The following is a 25584-nucleotide window of genomic DNA, read 5'->3' on the forward strand; positions in this document are numbered from 1 at the left end:
ACATGTTGTCCAGCTTTTATTTTTAAGTGCCAAAAAGATTAGTTAAAGTTACTCAAATTCAAACTTTAGCATCAATGCTAATTTGATTTTCTCAGGTTATCTGTTTAAATTTTTAAAATTACAGTCATTTTTTTGTGTTATTCATACATTCATTTGTGTTCATTTTTGACAAGATAAAGATATTTTTTTACAGTTCTAAGTGCTCTCTTTTCTCTCGGCCTTGTAGTATTAGATCTGGAAGCGTCTTGGTCATGAACTCAGAGTGTTTTCCCTTCAGGTTCTTGCCGGTTTTCTGTTCCAGTCCAATGCCGAGATACTCGGCCTCATCCTCATATTCAGGCCAGTGTGTCAGACCCGGACCATTCGGAGACCTGCCAAAAAATAGACATATTAGAGTGCAGAAACAATATACTTTGTTCTTCTACACACACAGAGAGAGAAAATCAGGACGGATATTTTACCCAGTGTGTGCAAAGTTCCCCCAGTAGGCCATCACAGTCCTGCATAGCTCTTCCTCTTCCTTTGTGAAAGGAGCTAAAGGGGTTGAACCATTAAATGATGTTTTACTACTTATTTAAAACCCTTTCAGAAAATGTCGGTGTTTGTAAAGAATGCAATGGTTTTTGCAATCATGAGTCTTACCAGTTGCTTTGAGATGAGCTTTAGCAAAGCAGGTTCCCTGAATAAAGAAAAGTTCATCCGCATGGTCGACTCCAACAAAGCTGGGTCTTTTCTTCTGGATCATACTGGGAGGATGCTGGAACTCGTACAGATAAACCGGCGCTCCTGAGCCTAAAATCACAACAGGGTTGCTTGGTTTTACTCACATTTTTACTCACAGAGTAGTAACGGACAAGCACATGATGGCCCCTCAGGTCTGGGAGGAAGTGTTTGAGTGCTCAAAACACCGCCATCATTTCCATGCCAGAAGGATGCCATGCCATGCTCCTTTGAAGGGGCGAGCATCCCAGTGCCGCTATGCCGGAGACCACCGCGCCCCGAAGCACATGAGATGGCGGGGTTGCCAGAACAGCCCCCTTAGAGCACCGTATATGAGGTGGGAAACATCTTCCCTCGGAAGGGTGTACCCTCAGAAGCCAGACTTGACCTACTTATGGTAAAATGGATCTAAGGACCGTTATTATCTCTAAGTATGGATTTTAGAAAGGGCACGAAGCACTCGGCGCGTGCCCTTATAGTATTTCAAAAAAACCTGACAAATTTCAAAAGCCTGACAAATATTTCATTTCATTTCTCAAAATTAAATGCAGTTTCAATAAACAATCAGACAAGTATACATGGTCTGAATGACATTTTTTCAATATTCATATTTGAATACAAAGAATCATTGCTTGCAAACACATTAGTTGTTATAATAGGAACAAGAGAAAAGGTTTATTTTACTCCTTCAGCTCAGTTCCCTCCGCATTATAGATATATTGCGGACTCATAACCTACGCGATGCCGATCCGAGCCATAGATTCTTTAATGCATCCAGAATACGTGCTGCCTCAGCAAACCGCAATTTAAGCTTTCTTGCTTTTTATTTACGGTAGTTCAAAAAGAAAGCCAAAAGGGGCGGAGCTAAAACTCCTGAAAGTGCATTCTTTTCTACACGTTGGGAATTTTATGAAAGAACACTTTTTCTTTTACAAGAGCTGACATACATGCTCCGCTCCCAGACAAACAACACTGTAATCACGTGTATGCCCACTCGTAATGTAGTGAGGGCAGGGAGGGACACACGATTCAAAATGCTGCTTGCTTTACATGCTGGAGACTGGCGTGGCGAGTCTTCAGTTTCTCCCGTTTCAATACCAACAAATATTCAAGAAGTTTATAAGAAGTTCCTCAGAACTGGGTAGCTGCAGTATCAGCGACTCACTCGAGGACGGAAGAAACCGCAATGCGTGCTTCACACCCTGAGATGAGACACTGGACCTGGCAGGTGAAGACAGAGAAAGGGCGAAGCCCGTCTCTAACCCCTCTGCCAGATCCATTTGCGAAGGAAACGACTTGAGCCGCCACTCTGCCTCGGCCAGAGGAAGGCGAGCCGAGGCGGGAGTGTAGCATTCTTAATGGTAGCCGTTCTCACAATGCCCCTTGAGGGCTGACTGAGCGTGCTGCGCACCCAACAAATAACACACAGTACATGTGTAAATATTTATACAACTAAATATTCTAGGGGCCATGAAAATATTGTGAAAATTATCAAAAATTCTGGCGGTGGCTGGCAACTTTACGGGTGATGTAACGAGGGCAGGGATGAACACACTTCCTGCGTCGCGTCTGAACGCGTTGTTGTCTTTGGAGCTCCATCGATTTGATTTATAATTCTTGATTTTACTCTTTAAACTTACTTACAACAAACATTTTCTACTTTTCCTCACTGAGAAGCACTACTGCTCAAACCTCATAGTATGGGGGTGGTGTGGCGCAATGGATAAGACACGTGCCTTTGGTGTGAGAGACCCGGGTTCGAATCCACTGTGAGACACCAATGTGTCCCTGAGCAAGACACTTAACCCCTAGTTGCTCCAGAGGCGTGCGACCTCTGACATATATAGCAATTGTAAGTCGCTTTGGATAAAAAGCGTCAGCTAAATGAATAAATGTAAATGTAAATGTAAATAGTTACAACGCGGACTGTTGAGCAGACGTGTCTCAAGCCTGTTAGTGATCCAACGCTGGATACTCCTATAGGTTACTCCCGGTGATCACGGCTGAACGCGTCTTCTCAACACTCACTTACAAACATTTTTCACCTATTGTGCGTCTACTCTACACCCGTACCACTAAAAAGACGGATTATATCTAAGACGTTTGTCAGAAATTAGTATTAATTGATAGCATCACTGGTAGTGTCGTTGCTAACTTACTGTCCACCTGTTAAAATGGCGAATATATCAGATGTAAGTAGTCTACCTTTTGGTGCAGGTGAGGACACATTTGAGCTGCACGCGGTGCAGTCTGAGCTGGAAGCTGTTGAGAAACAGATCCACGACCTTTTAGTGAGACAGGCCGAGCTGATAGACCGGCGTTTGGCTCTTGAAACATCACGCGCCGATGCTCACAAATCAGAGATTAACGTTACTAACCCGCTGACTCCGACCTCGTCTACTCCGTGCGTTCCTCAACATCGGTCCCAAGCGCCAAGGTCGCGATCAGCCATGGTCTCGTTCACTCCGGCTCCAACACGCCACCACGAAGCCTGGATATTTCCGCAGCGGAAGACGCGAGTCAGGTCTAGACCAAGACCCTCTCCGACCCTCCCGGTTTTCGAGTTATCCACACAAAACCGCTTCTCCCCTCTTCGCAAAACAGAACGCGATGCTGTGATCATCGGCGATTCCATCGTTCGGCACGTCCATGCTACATCAGGTAAAAATAAGGTGCACAGTCACTGCTTTCCTGGTGCTCGTGTTTCTGAAATCGCTGCTCGCGTTCCCGATATTCTGAACGATAATGAGCGCGTCGGAACTTTGGTATTGCACGCGGGAGTGAACGACATCAGGCTGCGCCAGACGGAAGTTCTGAAGAAAGACTTCAGGAATCTGATCGATACGGTACGCAGCACATCGCCTGATATAACGATCATTGTGTCAGGACCGCTTCCCACGTACCGACTAGGACATGACAAGTTTAGTAGATTATTCGCGCTAAATGAATGGTTAACGTTATGGTGCAATGAGCAGAAACTGCTCTTTGTAAATAATTGGAATCTGTTTTGGGAGCGTCCTAGGCTTTTCCGTTCTGATGGCTTACACCCAAACAGATTCGGATCGGATCTTCTGTCAGATAACATCTCCAAAATGTTAAATACCTTTTGACTAGTAACCAAAAGTCCAAATCATAGTCTCTGCTGCACCAAATTAACTGATATAAATACTAGTGTAGAACATTGCATAGAAACTGTGTCTATTCCTCGTTTAGTGCGATCAAATAATAAATCTACTGCAGGATCTAGGAAAAATCGAATTGTTATTAAAACAGAAAATGTTGCTATTAGTAAACAAAAACAATTTCTAAAGCTAGGTCTTTTAAACATTAGATCACTCACACCTAAGGCAGTTATTGTAAATGAAATAGTCACAGATAATAGCATCGATGTACTTTGCCTTACTGAAACCTGGCTTAAACCAAATGATTATTTCGGTCTAAATGAGTCTACTCCATCAGGATACTCCTATAAGCACGAGCCCCGTCTGATTGGTCGTGGCGGCAGTATTGCAACTATCTATAGAGATTTTCTTAAGTGTTACTCAGAAAACGGGTTATAAGTTTATTTCATTTGAAGTACTTGTACTAAATGTTACGCTCTTAGATGATAGAAAAACATCCCTATTATCTTTAGCCTTGGCTACCGTATATAGACCACCAGGGCCTTACGCTGATTTCCTAAAAGAATTTGCAAATTTTCTCTCAGATCTATTGGTCAATGTCGATAAAGTACTAATTGTTGGAGATTTTAACATACACGTAGATAATCAAAATGATACGTTAGGGGCTGCGTTTATAGATTTATTAAACTCCTTTGGGGTTAAGCAAAACGTTACCGGACCAACTCATCGTCTTAATCATACACTCGATTTAATTATATCACATGGAACTGATCTAACCGATATTGATATCATTCCACAAAGTGAAGATGTAACTGACCATTACATGGTAACTTGCATATTACATACCCCGGTAATATATCATGCTGCGCCACGTTATCGATTAGGCAGAACAATCCTTCCATCCACCATAGATAATTTTTCAAATTGCTTATCCGATCTGTCTCAGCTGCTCAGTGAACCCAAACAAACAGATGAACTAGACAAACTAACCAGCACTATGAGCACCATTCTCTCTGGAAAATTGGATATTGTTGCACCTATGAGACTAAAAAAGGTCAGAGAGAAAATTAAAGCATCATGGTACAACAATACTACGCGTGTTCTAAAGAGAGAAACCCGTAATTTAGAGCGTAAATGGAAACAAACTAATTTAGAGGTTTTTAGAATCGCTTGGAAAGACAGTACGTCACGCTATAAAAAGGCCCTAAAAGCGGCCAGGGCTGAGCACCTGCGCAAACTAATAGAAAACAACCATAACAATCCTAGGTTCTTATTTAACACCGTGGCTAGACTAACAAATAAACAGATGTCTCCTGAACAAAATATCCCGTTACAGTTTAGTAGTAATGATTTCATGAATTTTTTCACTGAGAAAATAGAAAACATCAGAACCACAATTGTAAACGTTCGATCCTCAATCACGCCTTATAATTCAGCCTCAATTATCACCCCGCAAGAACAATTACAGTGCTTTACAACTACAGAACAAAAAGAGTTAAATAAACTTATCATTTCCTATAAAACAACAACATGTTTATTAGATCCCATACCAACTAAACTATTGAAAAAAGTATTACCTATAGTGGAAGAGCCTCTCCTCAATATTATTAACTCATCTTTAACTTTAGGTCATGTTCCAAGAACATTTAAATTGGCAGTTATAAAACCTCTCATTAAGAAACCACAATTAGACCCAAATAACCTAGCAAATTATAGACCCATTTCAAATCTTCCATTTATGTCCAAAATATTAGAAAAAGTTGTGTCTGCCCAACTGGGCTCTTTCTTACAAGAAAATGACATCTATGAAAAGTTTCAGTCTGGGTTCAGGCCGCACCATAGCACTGAAACTGCGCTCGTCAAAATTACAAATGATTTACTCTTAGCTTCTGACCAAGGCTGTATCTCAATACTAGTTTTACTTGATCTTAGTGCTGCGTTCGATACTATAGATCATACAATACTCTTAGATCGACTACAAAATTATACTGGTGTTCAAGGACAAGCATTAAGCTGGTTCAGATCATACTTATCAGACCGCTACCATTTTGTTTATTTAAACGGAGAAAAATCGATCATAACTTCAGTAAACTATGGAGTGCCGCAAGGATCTGTGTTAGGCCCTCTATTATTCTCAATATATATGCTGCCACTTGGAAATATTATAAGGAAATATGGAATTAGTTTCCATTGTTATGCTGATGACACTCAACTATATATTTCATCACGGCCGGATGAAAACGCTAAATTATCCAAATTGACAGAGTGTGTTAAAGATATAAAAGATTGGATGACGCACAATTTTCTTTTATTAAATCCTGATAAGACAGAGGTAATACTTATCGGTTCAAAAAACCGCCCACAAAACCTCTCACAATACAACTTTAACATAGTAGGGTGTCCTGTTACTTTATCCTCTACAGTAAAAGACCTGGGTGTTATATTAGATTGTAACTTGTCTTTTGAAAATCATATTTCATATGTTACAAGAACAGCCTTTTTCCACCTTAGAAACATTGCTAAGCTACGTAATATGCTATCAGTTTCTGATGCAGAAAAGTTAGTTCATGCATTCATGACCTCGAGACTAGATTACTGTAATGCTTTATTAGCTGGTTGTCCTGCATCCTCAATAAACAAGCTACAGTTAGTCCAAAATGCCGCCGCTAGAGTCCTTACTAGATCAAGAAAATTTGACCATATAACACCAATTTTATCATCACTACATTGGTTACCTATAAAGTTCCGTATTAATTACAAGGTATTGCTACTGACTTATAAAGCCCTAAACGGCTTAGCTCCAGTTTATTTAACGGATCTTCTATCGCCCTATAATCCATCGCGCTCTTTAAGATCACTAAATTCGAGGCTTTTGGTCATACCTAGGATATCCAGATCCACCAAAGGAGGAAGATCATTTTCACATTTAGCTCCAAAACTCTGGAATAGTCTTCCTGATACTGGTCGTTGCTCAGACTCGCTCTCCCAGTTTAAAACTAGATTAAAGACGCATCTCTTCAGCCAGGCATTCATATAATATTTTAATCTTACAGTTAAATCCGGTCTCTACTTCATAAACGCCAGAGGAGAACTGGCCCCCGACTGAGCCTGGGTTCTCCCAAGGTTTTTTTTTCTCCATTAGGTCACCTGATGGAGTTTTTCGGTTCCTTGCCACTGTTGCCTTTGGCTTGCTCAGTTGGGGATACTTAATTTGATTAATCGATTCAACAGTGCTATTGATCAGCATTACCAAACGTGGATGTTGTACACCAGAAACAAACACTGATGTACTATTTTATTTAATACTGTGAAGCTGCTTTGATACAATCTGTATTGTGAAAAGCGCTATATAAATAAAGTTGACTTGACTTGACTTCCTGAAATGCTGTTTGTTTGCCATTCTTAAATTTTTTTAAGGGTGAAAAAACTCCTGCCTAACAATTTTCTACAGACAGACAAAAAACACCAGGGACATAGATTTCACATAGAGCGCTTGCTGAAGACACAGAAGCTAGTGACTGTTTGTTCCAGGTGTGCTTTATAGCTTCCTGGTCGATGACGTTACGCCATTGGACTAATTTCATAGGTGCTTCACGACGCAATCCCGCAGAGGCGTTCCCACAGCGTCTCGACGCAGCTCGAATTCCCTTGAAAGGGAACTAACTTTTTCCTTGACATTGACGGAATTTTTCGTAATTTATGACACAACACTTTCGGTGGATTGACGGAAATTTACGGCGTTCTGTGTTTTTTTACTGTTAGCCTATACGGTCGGGGGCTATCACGCATCTCTTGAAAGAGTACAGAATCTCCTGATCAAAACACAGATGAAGAAGCAGCAGAAACAAGTGACAGAAAATTTCTTATGCACATGTGAAAATAACGTGATGTTCTATGTTTTGATCATCGTTCTGATTCTGATCTGACTGACAAAAATGTGATTTTCTTTTTTTAGCTGTTTGTTCAAAATGTTTTTTTGTATGACATTTAACCACATTCAAGTGTTGATAAAAACAATGCATAAAGCTAGAATTAGTTTTTTTAAAGCAGAGTTTTTTTTTTTTTTTTTTTTTACATATTTCATGTCAAATATTTATACAACTAAATATTCTGGGGACCATGAAAATGTTGTGAAAATTATCAAAAATGCTGGTGGTGGCTGGCAACTTAAAAAAAAATAAAAAACAACACTGGCAGGAAAAGAGTTAAATGACTCTACAAATATGATGAAACCCTTTTACTATATACAGTGTTTACACAGTTGCAATAGTTAAATATGAATGAATCAGTAAATGATTGCTTCTCACCGCTGTGGTATTTTGCCAGTTGGAGGGCGGGGATATTAAAAAGCACATCCCCCATCATCTCTCTATAAATGTCTCTGATTTGAATGGGGTCGTTTGTGTCGCCCAGGTACTCATTTGCCACCAGGTCAATTATCCATCGATCCCTGGGCTAAAGGAAATTGAGTTCAAAGCACAGAATTCAAAGAAAAAAAAAGTGAAGAAAGATTTGAACTATTAACTGAGAGGTTAAAATTACATAATGTAAATGTGCATCTTACGTCAGGGAAATTCAGGGTCAAGGCTTTTGTGGCTTGCTCTTTATCTATTCCATCAATCCATCCAGGACCTAAAAAATACTAAGGCGAAATAACATTCAACTTTATGCATAAAAAAATAAAACCTAAAATATGAATATATTATAAATGCATCTGAGATCTTTGTGTGTTTGATGTGTGTGTGTTGATTTCATACAGTTGATACCTTTTATTTTCAACAAGCGTAATAGGGGAACTTTAGGGTTAAAAAAGGCATTTATCAACATTTATTCATTTATTCCAACTGATGTAACCTGAACTATCCCTGTCTAAAACTACTTAAGAATTTCAGCCTTTTAATAACACTTTTTGTTGCATTTTTGATGTAAAAAAAAAACAAAAAAAAAAAAAAAGAGTCAAATTGAAGTAAATCAAACCAAGTGAAAGATGCACCTGCATACAAAAAATAATACCACTATCCTGTGGATACTGATGCATTTTCTGTTGATTTCTTTATTGATATAATAGCTGTTTGGAGTTTGATATTGAATATAATAATAAATGTAATATTTACTCACTGTGGGCAGTAAATAGCCAAACTCATCATTAGTAATACCAGTGATGAGAGGAACTTTACTGAACTCTTGTTTCCGAATGATCTCCTCTACAGGCTTGGGAAGTAAATGAGAATCCACAGCAACACAGAAGTGCATCATCTCGAACTATGAACACAGTTTCAGTTTATAGTTTGAGTATATATTTCAGTTTATCATAATTGCTTGTCAGTACATTTGGCAGTACACTTCAAACCATATGTCAAAGTCAATAGGTTTAGAAAATTGGATATAAAGATGTCTTTAAACTAAAGCACTCTTTAGTTCAACAAACTGCAAGTTTTGTTGAACTAAAGCACTCTTTAGTTCAACAAACTGCAATAAAATATACAAATTTTATTTATAGAGCTGTACACACAATGCACAAATCTGTACATAACTGTTTCAGATGTATACTATAACTATTATTATTGTTTATTCTATTTATTTATGTTCTCATTTAAATACCTGTTCTAATGTCATATATGTATGTATGTACCAAGAGCTCCTGTAAAAACCACAAAAAATTCCTTGTGTGTTTGTGCACACTTGGCGAATAAAGCTCATTCTGATTCTGATTCTGATTCTGATTCATTAAATATAAATTTAAACTGATACTTTTTTTAAAATCTAAATGGTAAATAACATGCAATTAAGTGTCTGAAAACAAATGAATTATCATAAATGACAAACTTTTTCACAAGTGATCTTTTTGCTTTACACCGAATGGTTTCAAAAACATTTTTCTTAAAGGGATAGTTCACCCAAAAATGAAAATTAGATGATTACATGATTTACTCACCCTCAATTCATCTTAGGTGTATAAATATATAAGTAAAAGTAAAATAATCAGTTTGTTGATAGACACACTCTTGTTAATGCTAATGGTGAGGAATTACAGTTGCAACATCTCATAATGTATCTCCAACTGAGAAGCGTCCTGCTCGAGCCGTCTTTGCGATGGAGGTTTAGGTTTAATAACTAGTTCTTCCAGTGTTTCATCATCAGACTCGAGCTCGGATTGATATGGTAAAATTGACGTAATTGTTTGTTACTGTCTTTAGTTTATGGTATACAATCCCTGAGCTGACGTTCAGTTATTGCAATGGCCGTTTTTGTTTTCGACACGCGCGCTGTATGCGGTAGACCAATCACAACAGACTGAGCTGCCAGGCCAATCAGAGCAGAGTAGGGAGAATCGTTAAAAAAATGTGGTGATGTGCAAATGTATATTATGAGAAAATTAAACTGTTTTTTTACCTTTGATGCATGTAAACCTGTTGTAGGAGACTCCAAAACAACATTAGGAAACTTTAAAATAGCATAATAGGTGCCCTTTAATATAACTCAGATTATTAGTCTGAAAGAAGAATGTCATATACATCTAGGATGGCTTGAGGGTGAGTAAATCATGGGGTAATTTTCATTTATGGGTGAACTATCCCTTTAATGGCTTATTTTTATGAAATATCTCACACCTTTTTGGAACATTCCAGAACTTCCTCCTCAGACCAGCCCATGATGCAGTCAACGATCTTTGATGAACTGCTACTGTCACAGTTGCATGATTTGGCAGCATTCTGCAATGATCATCAACATGAGGACTTAAGAAGACTTTTAAATAACAAAATGATGAAAATATAAGAAGGTTATGAAAGGAAATGATACCTGGGCTATCAGCAAAGGATTAGCCATCACTAAACCATGCCAATAGGCAGTCCCGCTTTCTGCAATGGCTCGATGAAACAGTCCAGAAGCCAATGGTGAAAGAATCTTAAAGACATAATGACACAGAAAGTGACTCCATCATTCAATATAAATAATTGTGCAATCATTACAGCTGAAGAATTGTTTCTACAGTTACTAAATAAAGATGCACACCAGCGTGGATATACTGATTCCCCCAGCAGACTCTCCAAAGATGGTCACTGATCCAGGATCTCCACCGAAACTGTGGATATTCTCCTGAACCCATTGAAGAGCAGCCACCTGGTCCAGAAGACCATAGTTTCCTGGCGCATGTTCATCTCCTGTGCTGCAAAAAGAAAAGGAAACTTTTATCTGAATCTGTGATTAAATACAGAAAAATGTATTCACATAATAGGGCTTAAATCATGTGTACTAGTGTTGCACCAAGATGAGGTTTTTTAATGAAACACTGAAGCCAAAATTAAATAATGATGAAATTTCGTCAATCATTTTGGCCCTTCAGAACTTTTTTGCTAAATACATTACGGCTATTGAAATTAAAAAAATCATTAAAAGAATTTATTTGAGAATGAAAATTTAATCCAGATTTGATTAATTTATCAATTACAGACTAAATTTTTACCTATTTGTAGTAAAGATCCATTAAATCAAGATTCCAATCTTCAACTGTGGGTTTTTAATCCAGTTATATTTGCATCTTATTTGTAATAGTTTTTTAAAGGAACAAGCCGTGCTACATTCTCAGAAGGCGAAGCACTGCTACTTGGGCAGAGTGATTTGCTCGCAGCACCTGAGAAGCCCCGTGGTGAGGAGCAGAGAGTTCGCTCAGAGTTGGAGTAAATCTCTCCGCCCAAGTAGCAGTGCTTCGCCTTCTGAGTATGTATACGGTTAGAAGATGGCTATGTCTCATGTGACCTTGTTATTTGTACACGCTGTGACTATAAAAAATAACAACATGTAAATAGGAAAATGTTGGAGTTATTTTGTCACTTATTGGAGCAGTATGCTAGCTGGAGCCATTTACCTCCAGTCTTTGAGTTAAGCTAGGCTAGCGGTGGGTGCGTCAGACAGAGTTACGGCACGCTCGGAGATGAAAAGGGTATGTATGGACCAAGGTTATAATCGTAAACGAAAACAAACGAAAAAACGAAAACTAGGAGGGAAAAAACATTGTCGTTAACTGAAATAAAAATAAAAACGAGGCATTGCAAAAAAACGATAACTAACTAAAACTGTAATGTGTGTTTGGCAAAACTAACTTAAATAAAATAAAATTATAGAGTAAATGTCCTTAGTTTTCGTCTTTGTCAAGGTCTTTCATTTTTTAACGCTATTTAAAACACGCAGCGTATTCATTAAGCTGCATTTCCTTTCCCCATGCGTCTCTCACATGCGCGCGCGCGCGCGCACACACACACACACACACACACACACACACACACACACACACAGCCCCTCCCCTCCGTGCACACCGCGTCTCCATGAGAACGAGTGTTCGTTCGACGTTGAAAGCAAGTTCGCGAAAGGTTGGTATCTCTATCTCGTGAACACCTTTACACAATCACACATTAAAAAGTGGTATAAAAATATTTTAAATTCTGAATATAATTTTGTCAGTGTGTTAATGTCGACCCGAGAAGCGATTGGCCTTCTTTAGAAAGTTAACTAGTCGCAAGTTTGAGGTAAAATGCACTTTTTGGTTGTGGTTGTCGATGTCAAAACACTATAAGCTGTGATTCAAATATAAAATAATGTTATGTCATTTTTTACTTTTACACTTAATGTTTGCTGCTTAAATCCAGATGAGTAGGCTATTGGCTATTTTCTAAAATTGTATGATGTTTTTGTTGAGTTATTATTACACAATACTTTTTCCGACCTTTTTGAATCTTGCCCCTGACAAATAACCCAAATTACAAAAAAAGACTAAAACTAACACTAAAACTAATAAAAACTAAACTAAAACTAAGCATTTTCAAAAAATAAAAACTAAACTAAACTAGCAAACCCACTTTAAAAACTAATTAAAACTAAACTGAATTTGAAAACAAAAAGTCAAAACGAAATAAAAATAAAAACTAATGAAAAATGCAAAACTATAATAACCCTGGTATGGACTTATCTAACTCTGGGGGATACGGTGAATAAGTCCCAAAAAGTCAGCGTGTTCCTTTAAAAAATTAATACAGAATAATTTTCTGATTTTTCTGATTTATTGTGATAATTATAAAGCGTCTGATATAATAACAATATAACATGAAGTGATTTTTATGCATAGAGGTTTTATGCTTGAACTGCCATAATAAAAAAACTTTTAATTAAAACATTCTGAATTGTACCAAAGACCAATTTTCAGATTTTATTATGCACTGCATCACTTGAATCAAATTGCTGTCAGAGCAAATATTCACACCTGATCTTTCCGCTTTCATTAAGCATTTCATATGATCCAGGGAATCTGCAGCTGTTAAATCATTTATGGCACCAACCTTAAGAATCCCAGCAGTCCCAATCTGTACTGAATCAGCACCACGACCACATCCTGATACGCTGACAGAACAGAGCCATCGTACAATGAAGCTGAACCAAAAGAAAGTCCTCCACCATGAATCCAAACCATGACCTAGAAAACACGTGGAAACATTCTCGACCCAATTTCTATGAGGACGTTCAATCCCAAAAAGCTGTTGTTGAACTTACTGGCAACTTGACATCTTCTTCACCAGGTTTGACTGGAGTGTAGATGTTGAGATACAAGCAGTCCTCTGAGACCTCAGGAATCTCCACATCCATAGAGAGAAACTCCAGCTCAAGGACACTCGCTTGTCTGTCCTGAATGCACCTAAAGAATCAACGGTACATTAGATTCTGGAAATGTCTAAACACATTTGAATTTAAATATGGTTGTGTGGCATCTCACATTGGTGGCTGTTTGGTTGCATCTCTCACTCCTTGCCATTTCTCTGCAGGCTGGGGCCGAGCCAGTCTCAGAGACCCCACTGGGGGCCTGGCAAATGGTACACCGAGATAGCTATTGATGACAGTTTCCTTGCCCTTCACAGTCAGGAAGGAACCTCTTAAATATCCTAATTTTGTTTCCACTACAGGTCCTGTCAAGAAAACCAATTATAAAATCATATAAAGATTTAATTTAGTTTGCATTAGGCAAAAAATATCCAATTTGACTTGCATTTAGCAAATAAATTATGGTTTTATGACAAAAAAAATGTATTCTGAAATTGATAACTTGCCTTCATTCCACTCTTTTATAATCTGTGGAAGTTTTTGAGTCATGAAAGTAAAGTGTTGTCCCTTAATGTTTTTGCCAGGTTTCTGTTCCAGTCCAATGCCGAGATACTCAGCCTCAGCTCCATATTCAGGCCACTTTGTGAGGCCCGGACCATTCGGAGACCTGACGTCAATGACAAACACAAAAATACAGACATTCTAATGCAAAACTGCCACTTGCTATACTGTTATATAACTAATGTTAATTATTTTAGTTTCTCTGACTGGAGAGACATAAGCGGGAAGGCCTGAAAACGGAAATCGAGGTTGTTTCTGCTCTATATATACGCAAATAACATTGGTTTTCAGTGTCACTGTTTGTCTGGAGCTGGTGTGCTGCTGGCGACTAACAACCAACTCTTGCTTGTATATACTCTTGTGTACTGAATGTTCACTTTTTTGTGCTTCCTTATCGTTCGTTCGTCACCGCGAAGCATTATTTTGCTTCACTTCTGCTATGATAAAAGAGACACTGCATTGCGTGTTTGTGCATTTTATGGGCAGAGCAATGAAGGGAGGGGTGTGTTTGTTTGGGTTGATTTCAAATATCAACAGTGTTAAACAACGATTTAGAAAAATAGCATACTAGACCTATAAGGGAGTGTTTATCACTGATGTGATCACTTACCCAGTGCGGGCAAAGTTTCCCCAGTAAGCCATGGCAGTTTTACAAAGTTCATTTTCTTCTTCTGTGTGTTTTTCTGAATTATGAAGAAGAAATAATATTTAAGAGACTTAGTAGCCAATGTCTCATTACTTTGACAGTATAGTTCTGGTTAAATCTTTGCAACAAAAAAAACAATGAGACTGCACTTAGAACTTGAATACTAACAAACCTATTTTATATAAATTAAGGCTGTACCTTTCATTTGTATATGTCCATTTCCAAAGCAGTAACCAAGAACAAAAAAAACTTCATCTCCATGGTCACTTCCAACAAAACTGGGTCTTTTGTTTTGAAGCATACTGGGAGGATGTTGGAATTCATACACGTACACTGGTGCACCAGCATCTATTAAGAAAAAATGACTGAAAATAAACTGGCATAATTGGTGCACAGTGGCACAGTGATGCATAAATAGAGTAAACTCTCACCTCTGTGGTAATTCGCTACTTTGCGAGCTGGGATGTTGAAAAAAAAGTCACCCATCATCTCTCGAAAGCCATCTCGGATTTTGATCCTGTCAGTGGATGGCCCCAGATACTCATTTAAAACAAACTCAGCAATCGCCTGATTCTGAAGCTAAAGGAAGTGATATTTAAATTAATAGAGTATTTTTTATTTTCCGTTTAACATTTTAAGCAACACAGCATAACTTATCCTCCATGATTTATATGTATTTTTGTAGACTGTATTTCAGTCATGCCCTGAAACTTGGTATTTCCATTGTGTAACATAACAGATCAGTCTGTTTACAAAGTTTTGATCTTTAGAAGAAATAGGAATATACAGTGGGATATACGTTTGCATAACTGTAATAAAAATAAAAATAAAAACTTAAAAAAAACAATGCTTTGTGATTGCATTACCTAAAATTAACACACAACTAAAACAGGAGTGAACCTAGAATAAAACCCTGGGGGATGCCACAAATAAATGCAGCAACTATTTGTATATACACTTATTACTGCGACTTTTCAAACTTCAAACTTTTTAATCTTGAAAAAAAAATATGTAGCTATCAACAACAACAAAAAAAAAGTATGTCTTACATCAGAACAAAATAAAGGCAAAAATGTCATGATCTGCTCTCTGTCCATTCCATCTATCCACCCTGGAGGTCCAAGAATCTACAAAAAAAAATAGATTTTGAATATTAAGTTCTCTTGCACGCATTCAGAGATTTCATATTTTGGAAATAATCTATGACTTTAAATCAATGTTTTTCAGTAATATTATGTTAAAAGAAACATTTCCATTACATTAGGTAATATATAGCCACCATCATCATCAGTAACTCCAGTGATCAGAGGCACTTTATTAAACTGGTGGGATTGAAGAAGCTCCTCTACAGATTTCGGAAGGAACTGGCCATCCACTGTCACTCCAAAACGAAGCATTAGTTGTTCCTATATTATAAGCCCAACATATGCAAACACACATTTAGCACAGAAATTATCTGTATTAAAGGAGAACTCCGGTCAATTTTAACATTGAGCTCATTTTTTTGTAAATTTGGAGTGCTGTCAATACAGAGAACAATGACAAAAATCAGTGTTCCCTACACCGTGTTATCCTCTTTTTAAAATTTGCACCCTGTTGACTTTAATGGGGCAAGTTTTAAACCTGCTTTTAGCCTCTTAACATCCTTGATGTGTCATTACAAGTGCCCAGCTAATGTGAGTGATTCCTTCAGAGTGATCACGGGTGAATCTGACTGCAGTAGATGTGAAAGATATGAATAAAAATTATGTTATTTCAGCCAGCGCACAAACCTGTATTTACATCCTGTTTCGGTCGAAGGCCACAGTAATCGATTGTCGAGTTCACGCGCATAGGTTTAGTACCTATGATCACGCGCGTGAACTCGGCACTTGTAATGACACATCAAGGATGTTAAGAGGCTAAAAGCTGGTTTAAAACTTGCCCCATTGAAGTCAACAGGGTGCAGATTTTAAAAACAGGATAACACGGTGTAGGCAACACCGATTTTTGTCGTTGTTCTCTGTATTGACAGCACTCCAAATGTACAAAAAAATGAGCTCAATGTTAAAATTGACTGGAGTTCTCCTTTAATATTATTATTAATACTGATATTAATCACTTAATGGCGTGACCTTACAAGGTTTTTTTTACAGAAAGTAAAAGATGAAAAGAATTTATCAAATTCAATTAAATATAAACATTTCATGTGAAAGGATGATAGATGAATGTATGGTTGCAATGCAAACCCTAGCAATCTTTATTATGTCCTCTTCTGACATCTGCATAACACAGTCAACGATCTTCTTTGTGCTGGAAATATCACAGCCAGATGCATTTCCCACATACTACAGAAAGATGTTGATACATTTTGATTAAATATCTGTAAGTCGCAGTGAAAGAAAATGAAAGAAAAATCGTAACTTTGAATTTGTAATGAATTTGTGAAATGTACCTGGGCTGTTGGCAGAGGGTTGGGATTCATAATAGCATCCATTGCTGCCGTACCGCTCTCTGCGATAGCATAGCGAAACAGATTTGCAGATAATGGAGAAAGAACCTATAGAAGATGCAGAGAAGCTTTTTAAAACACACAGGTATATAGAAGCATTTGTAAAGTCATATTTCAGAGGATCTATACAAGTCCCTAATCACTGCATGACCACAACAACTAAATTCTTACATGTAAAGACACACTGACTCCTCCAGCAGACTCTCCAAAGATGGTCACCAATCCAGGGTCGCCCCCAAAGCTGTGGATGTTCTCCTGGACCCAATGAAGGGCAGCCACCTGGTCCAGAAGACCATAGTTTCCTGGCGCATGTTCATCTCCTGTGCTAAATGGTCATTTATCGAATACAAGGTCATAGAGATAATGTTCAAAACATGGAAAATAGTCTACAAGTATTCTATACAACTAAAGGTGCAGTCACATTTACTGTTGTTTGTGAATTTTCACGGCAAAATCTAATTTCAATAGGAATTCATGCATCTGGAATTTCACACAAGGGCGAAAGGTTTCCCTAATTCTTCCAATGCAAATATTGTTTTTATATGTCAGAGTTTCTTCTATTTCAGGCACTTTTATATCTCAGAGGGTTCTTTAAAGCTGCAGTCCGAAGTTTTTCCTCTTTGTCGCCATCTCTGTTCGAAATCTGCAATTGCAGTTATTCGCAGGATTATCAACTTTACATGGGTTGTGCCTCGGCACAGCACAGCGCAAATTAATCCAATGTTTTGAGGAGAATGTGTGGCTGTCAGTCGCCGCGCCGGTGTGGATACTGGCATTCGCAATCACAGATTCTACTTTTTGGAAGAATGACCAACATAAGAATTTTCACCGTAAAATGTAATCTGAACAAGTAAGTAACATCCACTTTTGTTCAGACCAACTAACTAATGTTAAGGGAAAAAACAACATCAGCATTGCGTGACTACATTTAATGCCCTTCCGATATTATCCTTGTTTTCGCATGGGCCGGTGGCAGTCTATTTTTTTCTGTAGCCACTCCGAAGTCCAAAGTCTTTTGCATTTTACAACGGGTGAATCTCTAGTTGTCACTAGTGATTGTTGTTTGAACCTTTCTGGATCCGCCATCAAATTGACAAGTTTAATTATATCAAGTGCTGTGAGAAAAGGCTATAAATCTTCATCTCCAACATTCTCACAAGCAATATAGCCTACTAACCGAGACACTTTCTTGTGCAGATGTGACATAATGACGCAAAGACATGCTCGAATTTCCCCTCTGAAATCCACCAGTACCACTAGAATTATTATTGGAAACATTATTACAAGCTTACCATTTTGAATCGAACTAAGGCAAGCAGATAGTTTTGAACACTGGCAGGTTATGTACTTGCTCAAACATTTATTTTGGAAAATTTAAACCAAAAAAGTTACGGACTGGAGCTTTAACAGATTTTAAGATTTTTATAATTTTTTGTTGTAATGAAGATCCCATTACAAATTTATTGGGATATTTTTATCATGCCATGTTTTATTTTTGCTACTTTTCAAATACCTTTTACATATAGTTTCCCCAAACCTGGACTTTCAGTCTTAAACTATGATATCATAAAATACAAACCGTTATATGTTTACAATCACAAAAAGTTATGATAGTGAAATTGTAAAAACTTTCAATATCATTGTGCAAAAGTTCCCTTTCGATACAGTTCTCTTGCATTGCGTCAGTTCGCTGACGCTGATGGGGAAAACTCAATTTTCTCTGAATCCTGAAGCCTGATTGGTTCACGTCTGTGCAACTGCACAGACAAATGGCATTCTAGCCCACTGAAAGGGGCAGGGATGGCTGGCTATATAAGCCATGCAGAAATGCCCATTAGTCAGAATCCTTCAGCGTGAAGATTATCTCTCGCTGCTCCGAAGAAGACTGAAGCCTCTTCTTGCTTTCCTCGCTTCTTCTCGCCGAACGAGCCTTGCAGAGGAACAATGATGCTCTACATGTAAACTGATTGAATGGTGCTCTGCAAGCAAGCTGATTCAGCGATCTCTCCTGTGGCCATCCGGCGATTGATAAAAGAGCAAATTTAAGAGCAAATTTCAAGGCAATGTTGACAACCGGCCGCTCCCTCATCTCCTTCCCCTCTCGAGCCAAGGTGAAAGAGTTGAGCAGCGAGACAGAAGCGAGCTCACATTGGCCCAGCGGCCCCAGAAATGAATGGCATCACTCTCCCCCGAAGTGCCCCCTTTACTCTTCACCTGCGAGGATCAACACCTCTCATCTGGTGCGAGTGGTGCATGGAGTTAAACTCAATGTCTCTAGCCACCTTTGAGTGCAAGAGTGGGCGAACTGCGGCGATGACTCTGCCCCCTCTGCCACCTAGAAGAGCTCGGCTTGGACTGGTTGGCCCCAGAAGAGCCCGCCCACAGCCAACTTGATGAATGGTTTCTGCAGCCAGGGCGCTTCCAGCAGGTTCCTCGCCAATGTCCAGGCCCGTTCTTCCCAGAGGTCCACCAAGAGATCACTAAGACGTGGCGTGCCCCCAACTCGGAGCACAAAGTTCCCCCCTGTGGAAGAAGCTGTCACTGCACATCTCTGCCCGCCTATGGCTATCATCTGGAAGACTACAGCTAGTCACCTCTCCAAGCCCTGCAGAACCACGTCAGCGTTCACCTCCAGAGTATTCGCCGCTGACGGCCACGCCGACTCCGGACTGTTTAAGAAGCTGTGCAATGCACCATACTTGGCACTGCACACTACAAAAGCCACCGCAACTTCTGGATCGCCACTTGTGGCTTAATCTCACCGAAATTTAAGACGCTGACAGGACAACTCTTTTCGACTCTCCCGTCGGGCCTGTTTGGCTCCGTGGTCGACGGCTTTGTGGAGTGCTATATTGCGGCCCATAAGTCATCACAGGCTATGCGTCACTTCTTCCCCAAAAGAGCCAGCTCCTCTACTGCCTCCAGTCTCTTCAAGATGGCCAAGTCGACTCAGAAATGACCCAGGCCAGCTTCAGCGCCCGTCCAGCCCCAGCCAAAAGCGGAGAGGAGGGGGAAAGGGTTAAGTCCTACCGAGGCTGGACCACCCCCAAAGCGTGCCCGTCTTCCTCTTCAGTTCAGGGCACTGGAAACAATGTTTTTGTTGCCAGTTCTACTTCTTCGTCCCCAAGAAGGATGCCGGCCTCAGGCCTATCCTTGAACTGAGATGTCTGAATCGCACCCTCATGAGACGGCCTTATAGAACGTTAACTATTAAACAAATCCTCACGCAAATTCGCCCCAGGAATTGGTTTATATCAATGGATCTGAAAGACGCCTACTTTCATATCCAGATGTCCCCCCACCACAGACTGTTCTTGAGATTCGTGTTCAAGGGGGTGGAATTCCAATAAACAGTCCTTCCATTCGGACACTCTCTAGCTCCGGGTACTTTTACGAAGTGTGTAGACACAGCTCTCTCCCCTCTGAGACAGGCGGGAATAATAATAATAATAATAATAATAATCATTATTATTATTATAATTATTAATTGGATGGGAGCTATGCGGCCACAGATCCCAGCAACAGACAGCAGTGAAATTAGCCTCTTAAGGCAAATGAGTTGGTTGTTTTAAAATTAATTGTCCACCTCAGAACGCTATTAAACACAAATCATCATTTGAGATGTGATAGAAACAACAATACAGCTGTAATGCATGCATATACAATGTTGGACAATCTTAGTGAACATGAGAGTATATGATATGTGACTTTATTTTCAAAAAATCCACAGGGCCAAAAGTGCTCACAGTTGAAAAAACAATGGAACAATTGAAATAATATTTTTTAGCAAATAACTTAGAATGTTGAGAAGCTGTAGATGTTTTTACCTGAAAAATCCAAGTAGGCCAAGTCTGTACTGGATCAAGACTACAACTACATCTTGATAAGCAGCCAAAACATGTCCGTCAAACATGGACGCAGAGGCCGCAGAAAAACCTCCGCCATGAATCCAAACCATGACCTATTGCACATCATTTATTAAAAAAGAAAAAAAAAACATTAACCAACATACATTTTTATGCATACAAATAGAGCAAAGCTCAATTAAATTCTGGCCAAACACGTACAGGTAACTTGGTGTTGTCTCCAGGTTTAGAAGGAGTGTAAATGTTGAGGTAAAGACAGTCCTCTGATACTTCAGGGATCTCCAAACTTACAGACACATTAGCCATCAAGTCTATAAGCATCTCCCTTGCCTGTAAACACCTAGGATAAAGAAAAAAGCAAAGTGTCATTGTTTCCAAAAGAAAATGCCTGACAATTTAATTGCAGTAGTTCTGCTTTACTCTCACATTGGTGGCTGTTGGGTTGCATCTCTCACTCCTTGCCATGGTTCTGCAGGTACTGGTGGAGCCAGTCTCAGGGGGCCTACAGGTGGCTTTGCAAACGGTACACCTAGATAGCTATTGACAACTGTTTCCTTGCCCTTTGCAGTCATGAAGGAACCTCTTAGAGATCCTAATTTGGTTTGTGCTACAGGTCCTGTCAAAAACAAATGTGCAACCATTCTTAATATTATACAGTGAGCCTTAGCAAATTTTGAAACAATGCTGACTTTGATAACTTGCCTTCCTTTCGCTTATTTATTAATCGTGGAAGGGTTTGAGTCATGAAATTAAAGTGTTTTCCCTTCAGGTCCTTTCCAGGTTTCTGTTCCAGTCCAATGCTGAGATACTCAGCCTCAGCTCCATATTCAGGCCACTTTGTGAGGCCCGGACCATTCGGAGACCTGAAAAAGGTTTTTAAAATATAGTTTAAAACAAACTCTTAGAAATGCATTCTTTTTATACATATTTGTTTAATATAATTTAAAAAAATTAAAATATCAGCGCCTCCAGCTTGCAGAGCCGACGTGTGGGTGTATATGTATCCATATGTATCTATTGCAATATATCGTGATATGCATCGAATCGTCAGGCCCTTGCCGATACCCAGCCCTAATTTTCAGCAAAAAGTATGAAGTTAATGACCCTAAAATGTCATGTATTGTAATCATCAAGTAAAAAAGTAATGTGTATTTCTTACAATTTAAATACATGTGAATGTACAGATCTTGGTCAAAATATTAATATATTTTTATTATCTAACATTAGCAAAGGTTGATAAATTTAGTAAGTATATACTGCTCATTATTAAAGTTAACTAATGCATTAACTGATTTTAACAAATTAAACCTACTGTAAACTTTGTTTATTTTATTTTTTTAAATGTCATGATAAATTATAATATACAGTATTAAAGGAGCTGTATGTAAGAAATGTATTTCAATTAATCATAAAATGGCCCTGATGTGTCACTAGACATTAGGAAATCATGTTCATTTCAAATACTTATATCACTGACAACAGTAGTCCGGCCAGAATATTGTAATTTAAAAAGTGAAGTTGCAGCCCTCAACTGATGTTGATGTTGTCATCTTGTGTTTTGGCCTGATGCCCCACCCTCCACCTATCTAAAACAATCACGAAGTCAGTAGTGTTTCAGCATCCGGGTTGCCAGCTCTGCTCTAGTTAGCACTGCTGCAGCTACAAACGTTCCTGCAGCCTATCTGGCAACCTCGAGTCAGGGGGGAGGGGGAGGGGATACACCGCTCTACAGTAATTTGAAAGCGATTGCAGTACCAGTTTTGGCCACAATCTTACATACGGCTCCTTTAATTCATAAATATCATGTTTTTTTGGGAGCCGCATCACATGACTTTTTACAACCTTAACTGAATGACTCAAGAGGACGGCAGGGGTCTTCACTATGATTTCACTTCCTGTTTTAAGTATGTTTCTGCATGTTGGTTGCACCACAAGATTTGATTTGGCAGACATTTATAACATTTGAACAAACTTCTTCAAAGATTATAGCAAACTACTTGGTAATGTTTTCAAGAATTTCATCCTTTAAACAAAGCTTTTTATTCATGATATCCGTCTACCACCCTGACAATTTTCAACTGGATTTGTCTGCTGAACCTGTGCAACATCTTTGTTGATCCTGGAACAACATATCAATCAACCAATCAGATTTGAGGGACACGTTTACAGTTAATGTCAAGTTTATGCTTACAACCAGGGTTAGGTGCTTCTACATCAGTGTTATTCACCTATCATTTCGCTCTGATTTTAGGGATAAGTTATGGGTAGGGTTAGCATAAGGGGTATGGATAGGGTTAGATAAGATTTTCAGACAGGAATGTTGTTCCAGGACCAGTATCAACAAAATATGTTGACCCAGGAACACACAGGACATGAGTTTTGTCTCACTCACCCAGTGCGAGCAAAGTTTCCCCAGTAATTCATGACAGATCTACAAAGTTCATTTTCTTCGTTTGAGAGTTCACCTGAATTAAAACAGGAAGAAAGACGTTAAATAGGAAAAACAAAGAGAGACACTGTATTGATTGTCACTACCTATAAAATCCTTACTTTGACAACTGTTGTGGTTAATGATATCAATGAGACTAAAGTCTGAGATCTTAAGGTATGGTCACATTTAACGTTTTTCAGCAAATTTTCACAGTCCAAATCCAGTCATTTCAATAGTAATATACATGACTGGATATTTCGTGTGAGACCGAAAGTTTTCCCCACGCATATTTCCCAACGTGTTAAAGCAAATTCACTGTGTTGACCATCTGAAAGCTGCTTGGTCTGAAAGTGATTTCTCTGTGAGCTGTGCTTCATACATCGCTACACTGCTGACAATATACAATGGACCATTTTTTTGTGGAATTTTGTGAAAGTTCGCTAGTGTGACTGTACTTCTAAAACACTAAATCTATTTGTTATATTTTCTAATATTATTGGGGTTGTACCTTCCAGCTTTATAAGTCCATCTGCAAAGCAAAACCCAAAAACAAATACAATTTCATCTCCATGGTCACTTCCAACAAAACTGGGTCTTTTCTTTTGAAGTATACTGGGAGAATGCTGGAATTCATACACATATACTGGTGCACCAGCATCTAGAAATAGACGAAATTGATAATTATTGTTGTGTATCACTGAAACAGCATTCTACAAATTTAGTCATACTTCTAAAGCACACTGAACAAACTCTCACCTCTGTGGAAATTCGCTACTTTGCGAGCTGGGATGTTGAACAAAGAGTCTCCGAACATCTCTCGAAAACCATCTCGGATTTTGATCCTGTCAGTGGATGTGCCCAGATACTCATTTAAAACAAGCTCAAGAATTGACTGATCTTGAAGCTAAAGGGGATAAAAATAGACCAGAAATATTATTTAAAAAGTTTAAAGTATTTTTAAATTACAAACCATATAGGCTAGTCTTGCAGCTTACTATCAGAGTTCCTCTATAACCCTCCACCAGCTCCAACTGCCTAGATCTATGACAGCAAGTCCATTCTTGCTCTGCAGCAGCAGCAATACACAAAAGCAGCAGTGTAACAGATCTAATCCACCAAACCAAACTATTTCAAAAGTTGTTATTAAATTATTAATATAATTTATAATTTAATATATTTCAATCATAACAACTTTTGAAATAGTTTGGCTTTGGTGGACTATATATGTATAATTGATTTGAAGGTAGTCTTACAGCATGATTAAACATGGTCAAAACCGGCACAATCTGCTCTATGTCCATCCCATCTGTCCATCCTGGAGATGACAAGAACTATGGAAAAACATTTGCTAAATGTGAATATACTGTAAAATACTGACTGAAGTTCTAATTTTTGGAAAAACAAATCTCATGTTTGCATTTTTACAGATTTTAAAAGTGAAGAAGTCTGTCTTTACATTTGGCAGCATATATCCACACTCATCATTAGTGATTCCGGTGATCAGAGGCACTTTATTAAACTGGTGGGATTGAAGAAGATCTGCTGCAGGTTTTGGAAGGAACTGGCCATCCACTGTCACTCCAAAACGAAGCTCCGGATGCTCCTGTTTCAAAACACACGGTTTAGTGCATAGGTGGACTGTTTGCATAAATTTATGAGTGTTCACAGAGATTCAATAAGAAAGACTAGTATTTGGACAGACAGACCTTAGCAATTGTCAAGATGTCTTCTTCTGTCAGCTGCATCACACAGTCAATGATCGTCTTTGTGCTGGAAATATCACAGCCAGATATATTTCCTACAGCCTAGAGAGAAACCATTGATATTTACATTAAATTTATTTCATTTTGACTACAGAACGTTCTTAATGAATTTGTTTAGAAACTGAACAGGTGTAACTGACCTGAGCGAATGCAAGAGGGTTGGGACTCATGAGAGCATCCATTGCTGCTGTACCGCTCTCTGCGATAGCATGATGGAAGAGGTTTGCGGATAATGGTGATAGAACCTGTGAATTTTTTTGGGGGAAATGTTTTGGTTCAATGACATAATGCTAATTTTTTGACTGAAAAATACTTGAAAGTCTTATTGGAATATCAGCCTTATGGGTTTATGTAACCAATGAAAAGTGTTAGAAAGAGCTTGTGACTAAACCTTGT

At 38.6% G+C, this 25584-nt stretch overlaps 1 protein-coding gene across 1 annotated transcript; it reads right to left on the reverse strand.

Annotated features, from left to right (window-relative positions):
- ces2b (carboxylesterase 2b) lies at positions 1–25224 on the reverse strand. The gene is made up of 31 exons (XM_081355658.1): positions 25132–25224; positions 24882–25028; positions 24679–24756; positions 24182–24329; positions 23934–24083; positions 23387–23459; positions 21697–21857; positions 21421–21610; positions 21196–21334; positions 20956–21089; positions 17300–17453; positions 17072–17176; positions 16866–16964; positions 15897–16043; positions 15687–15764; positions 15069–15216; positions 14836–14985; positions 14602–14674; positions 13937–14097; positions 13606–13795; positions 13386–13527; positions 13175–13308; positions 10857–11010; positions 10644–10748; positions 10454–10555; positions 8961–9104; positions 8407–8484; positions 8150–8297; positions 643–792; positions 462–534; positions 1–371 (listed from the first exon to the last, which is right to left on the reverse strand). Exons 1-31 carry the CDS (start codon positions 25168–25170, stop codon positions 188–190), a joined length of 3978 nt encoding a protein of 1325 aa, XP_081211784.1. The 5' UTR covers positions 25171–25224; the 3' UTR covers positions 1–187.
- Positions 25225–25584: the final 360 nt, after the last annotated feature.

The sequence above is a fragment of the Scardinius erythrophthalmus genome, assembly GCF_964197995.2.
Source record: "Scardinius erythrophthalmus genome assembly, chromosome: 24".
NCBI classification, from domain to species: domain Eukaryota; kingdom Metazoa; phylum Chordata; class Actinopteri; order Cypriniformes; family Leuciscidae; genus Scardinius; species Scardinius erythrophthalmus.

Coding starts and splice junctions, on each gene's coding strand:
- ces2b (XM_081355658.1), bottom strand. CDS start 25,170: ATGCAGCTGACAGAAGAAGACATCTTGACAATTGCTAAG. Junction 21,858..23,386: donor GGAAACTTTGCTCGCACTGG/GTGAGTGAGACA, acceptor AACCTTTTTCAG/GTCTCCGAATGGTCCGGGCC. Junction 13,796..13,936: donor TATAAAAGAGTGGAATGAAG/GCAAGTTATCAA, acceptor TTTTCTTGACAG/GACCTGTAGTGGAAACAAAA.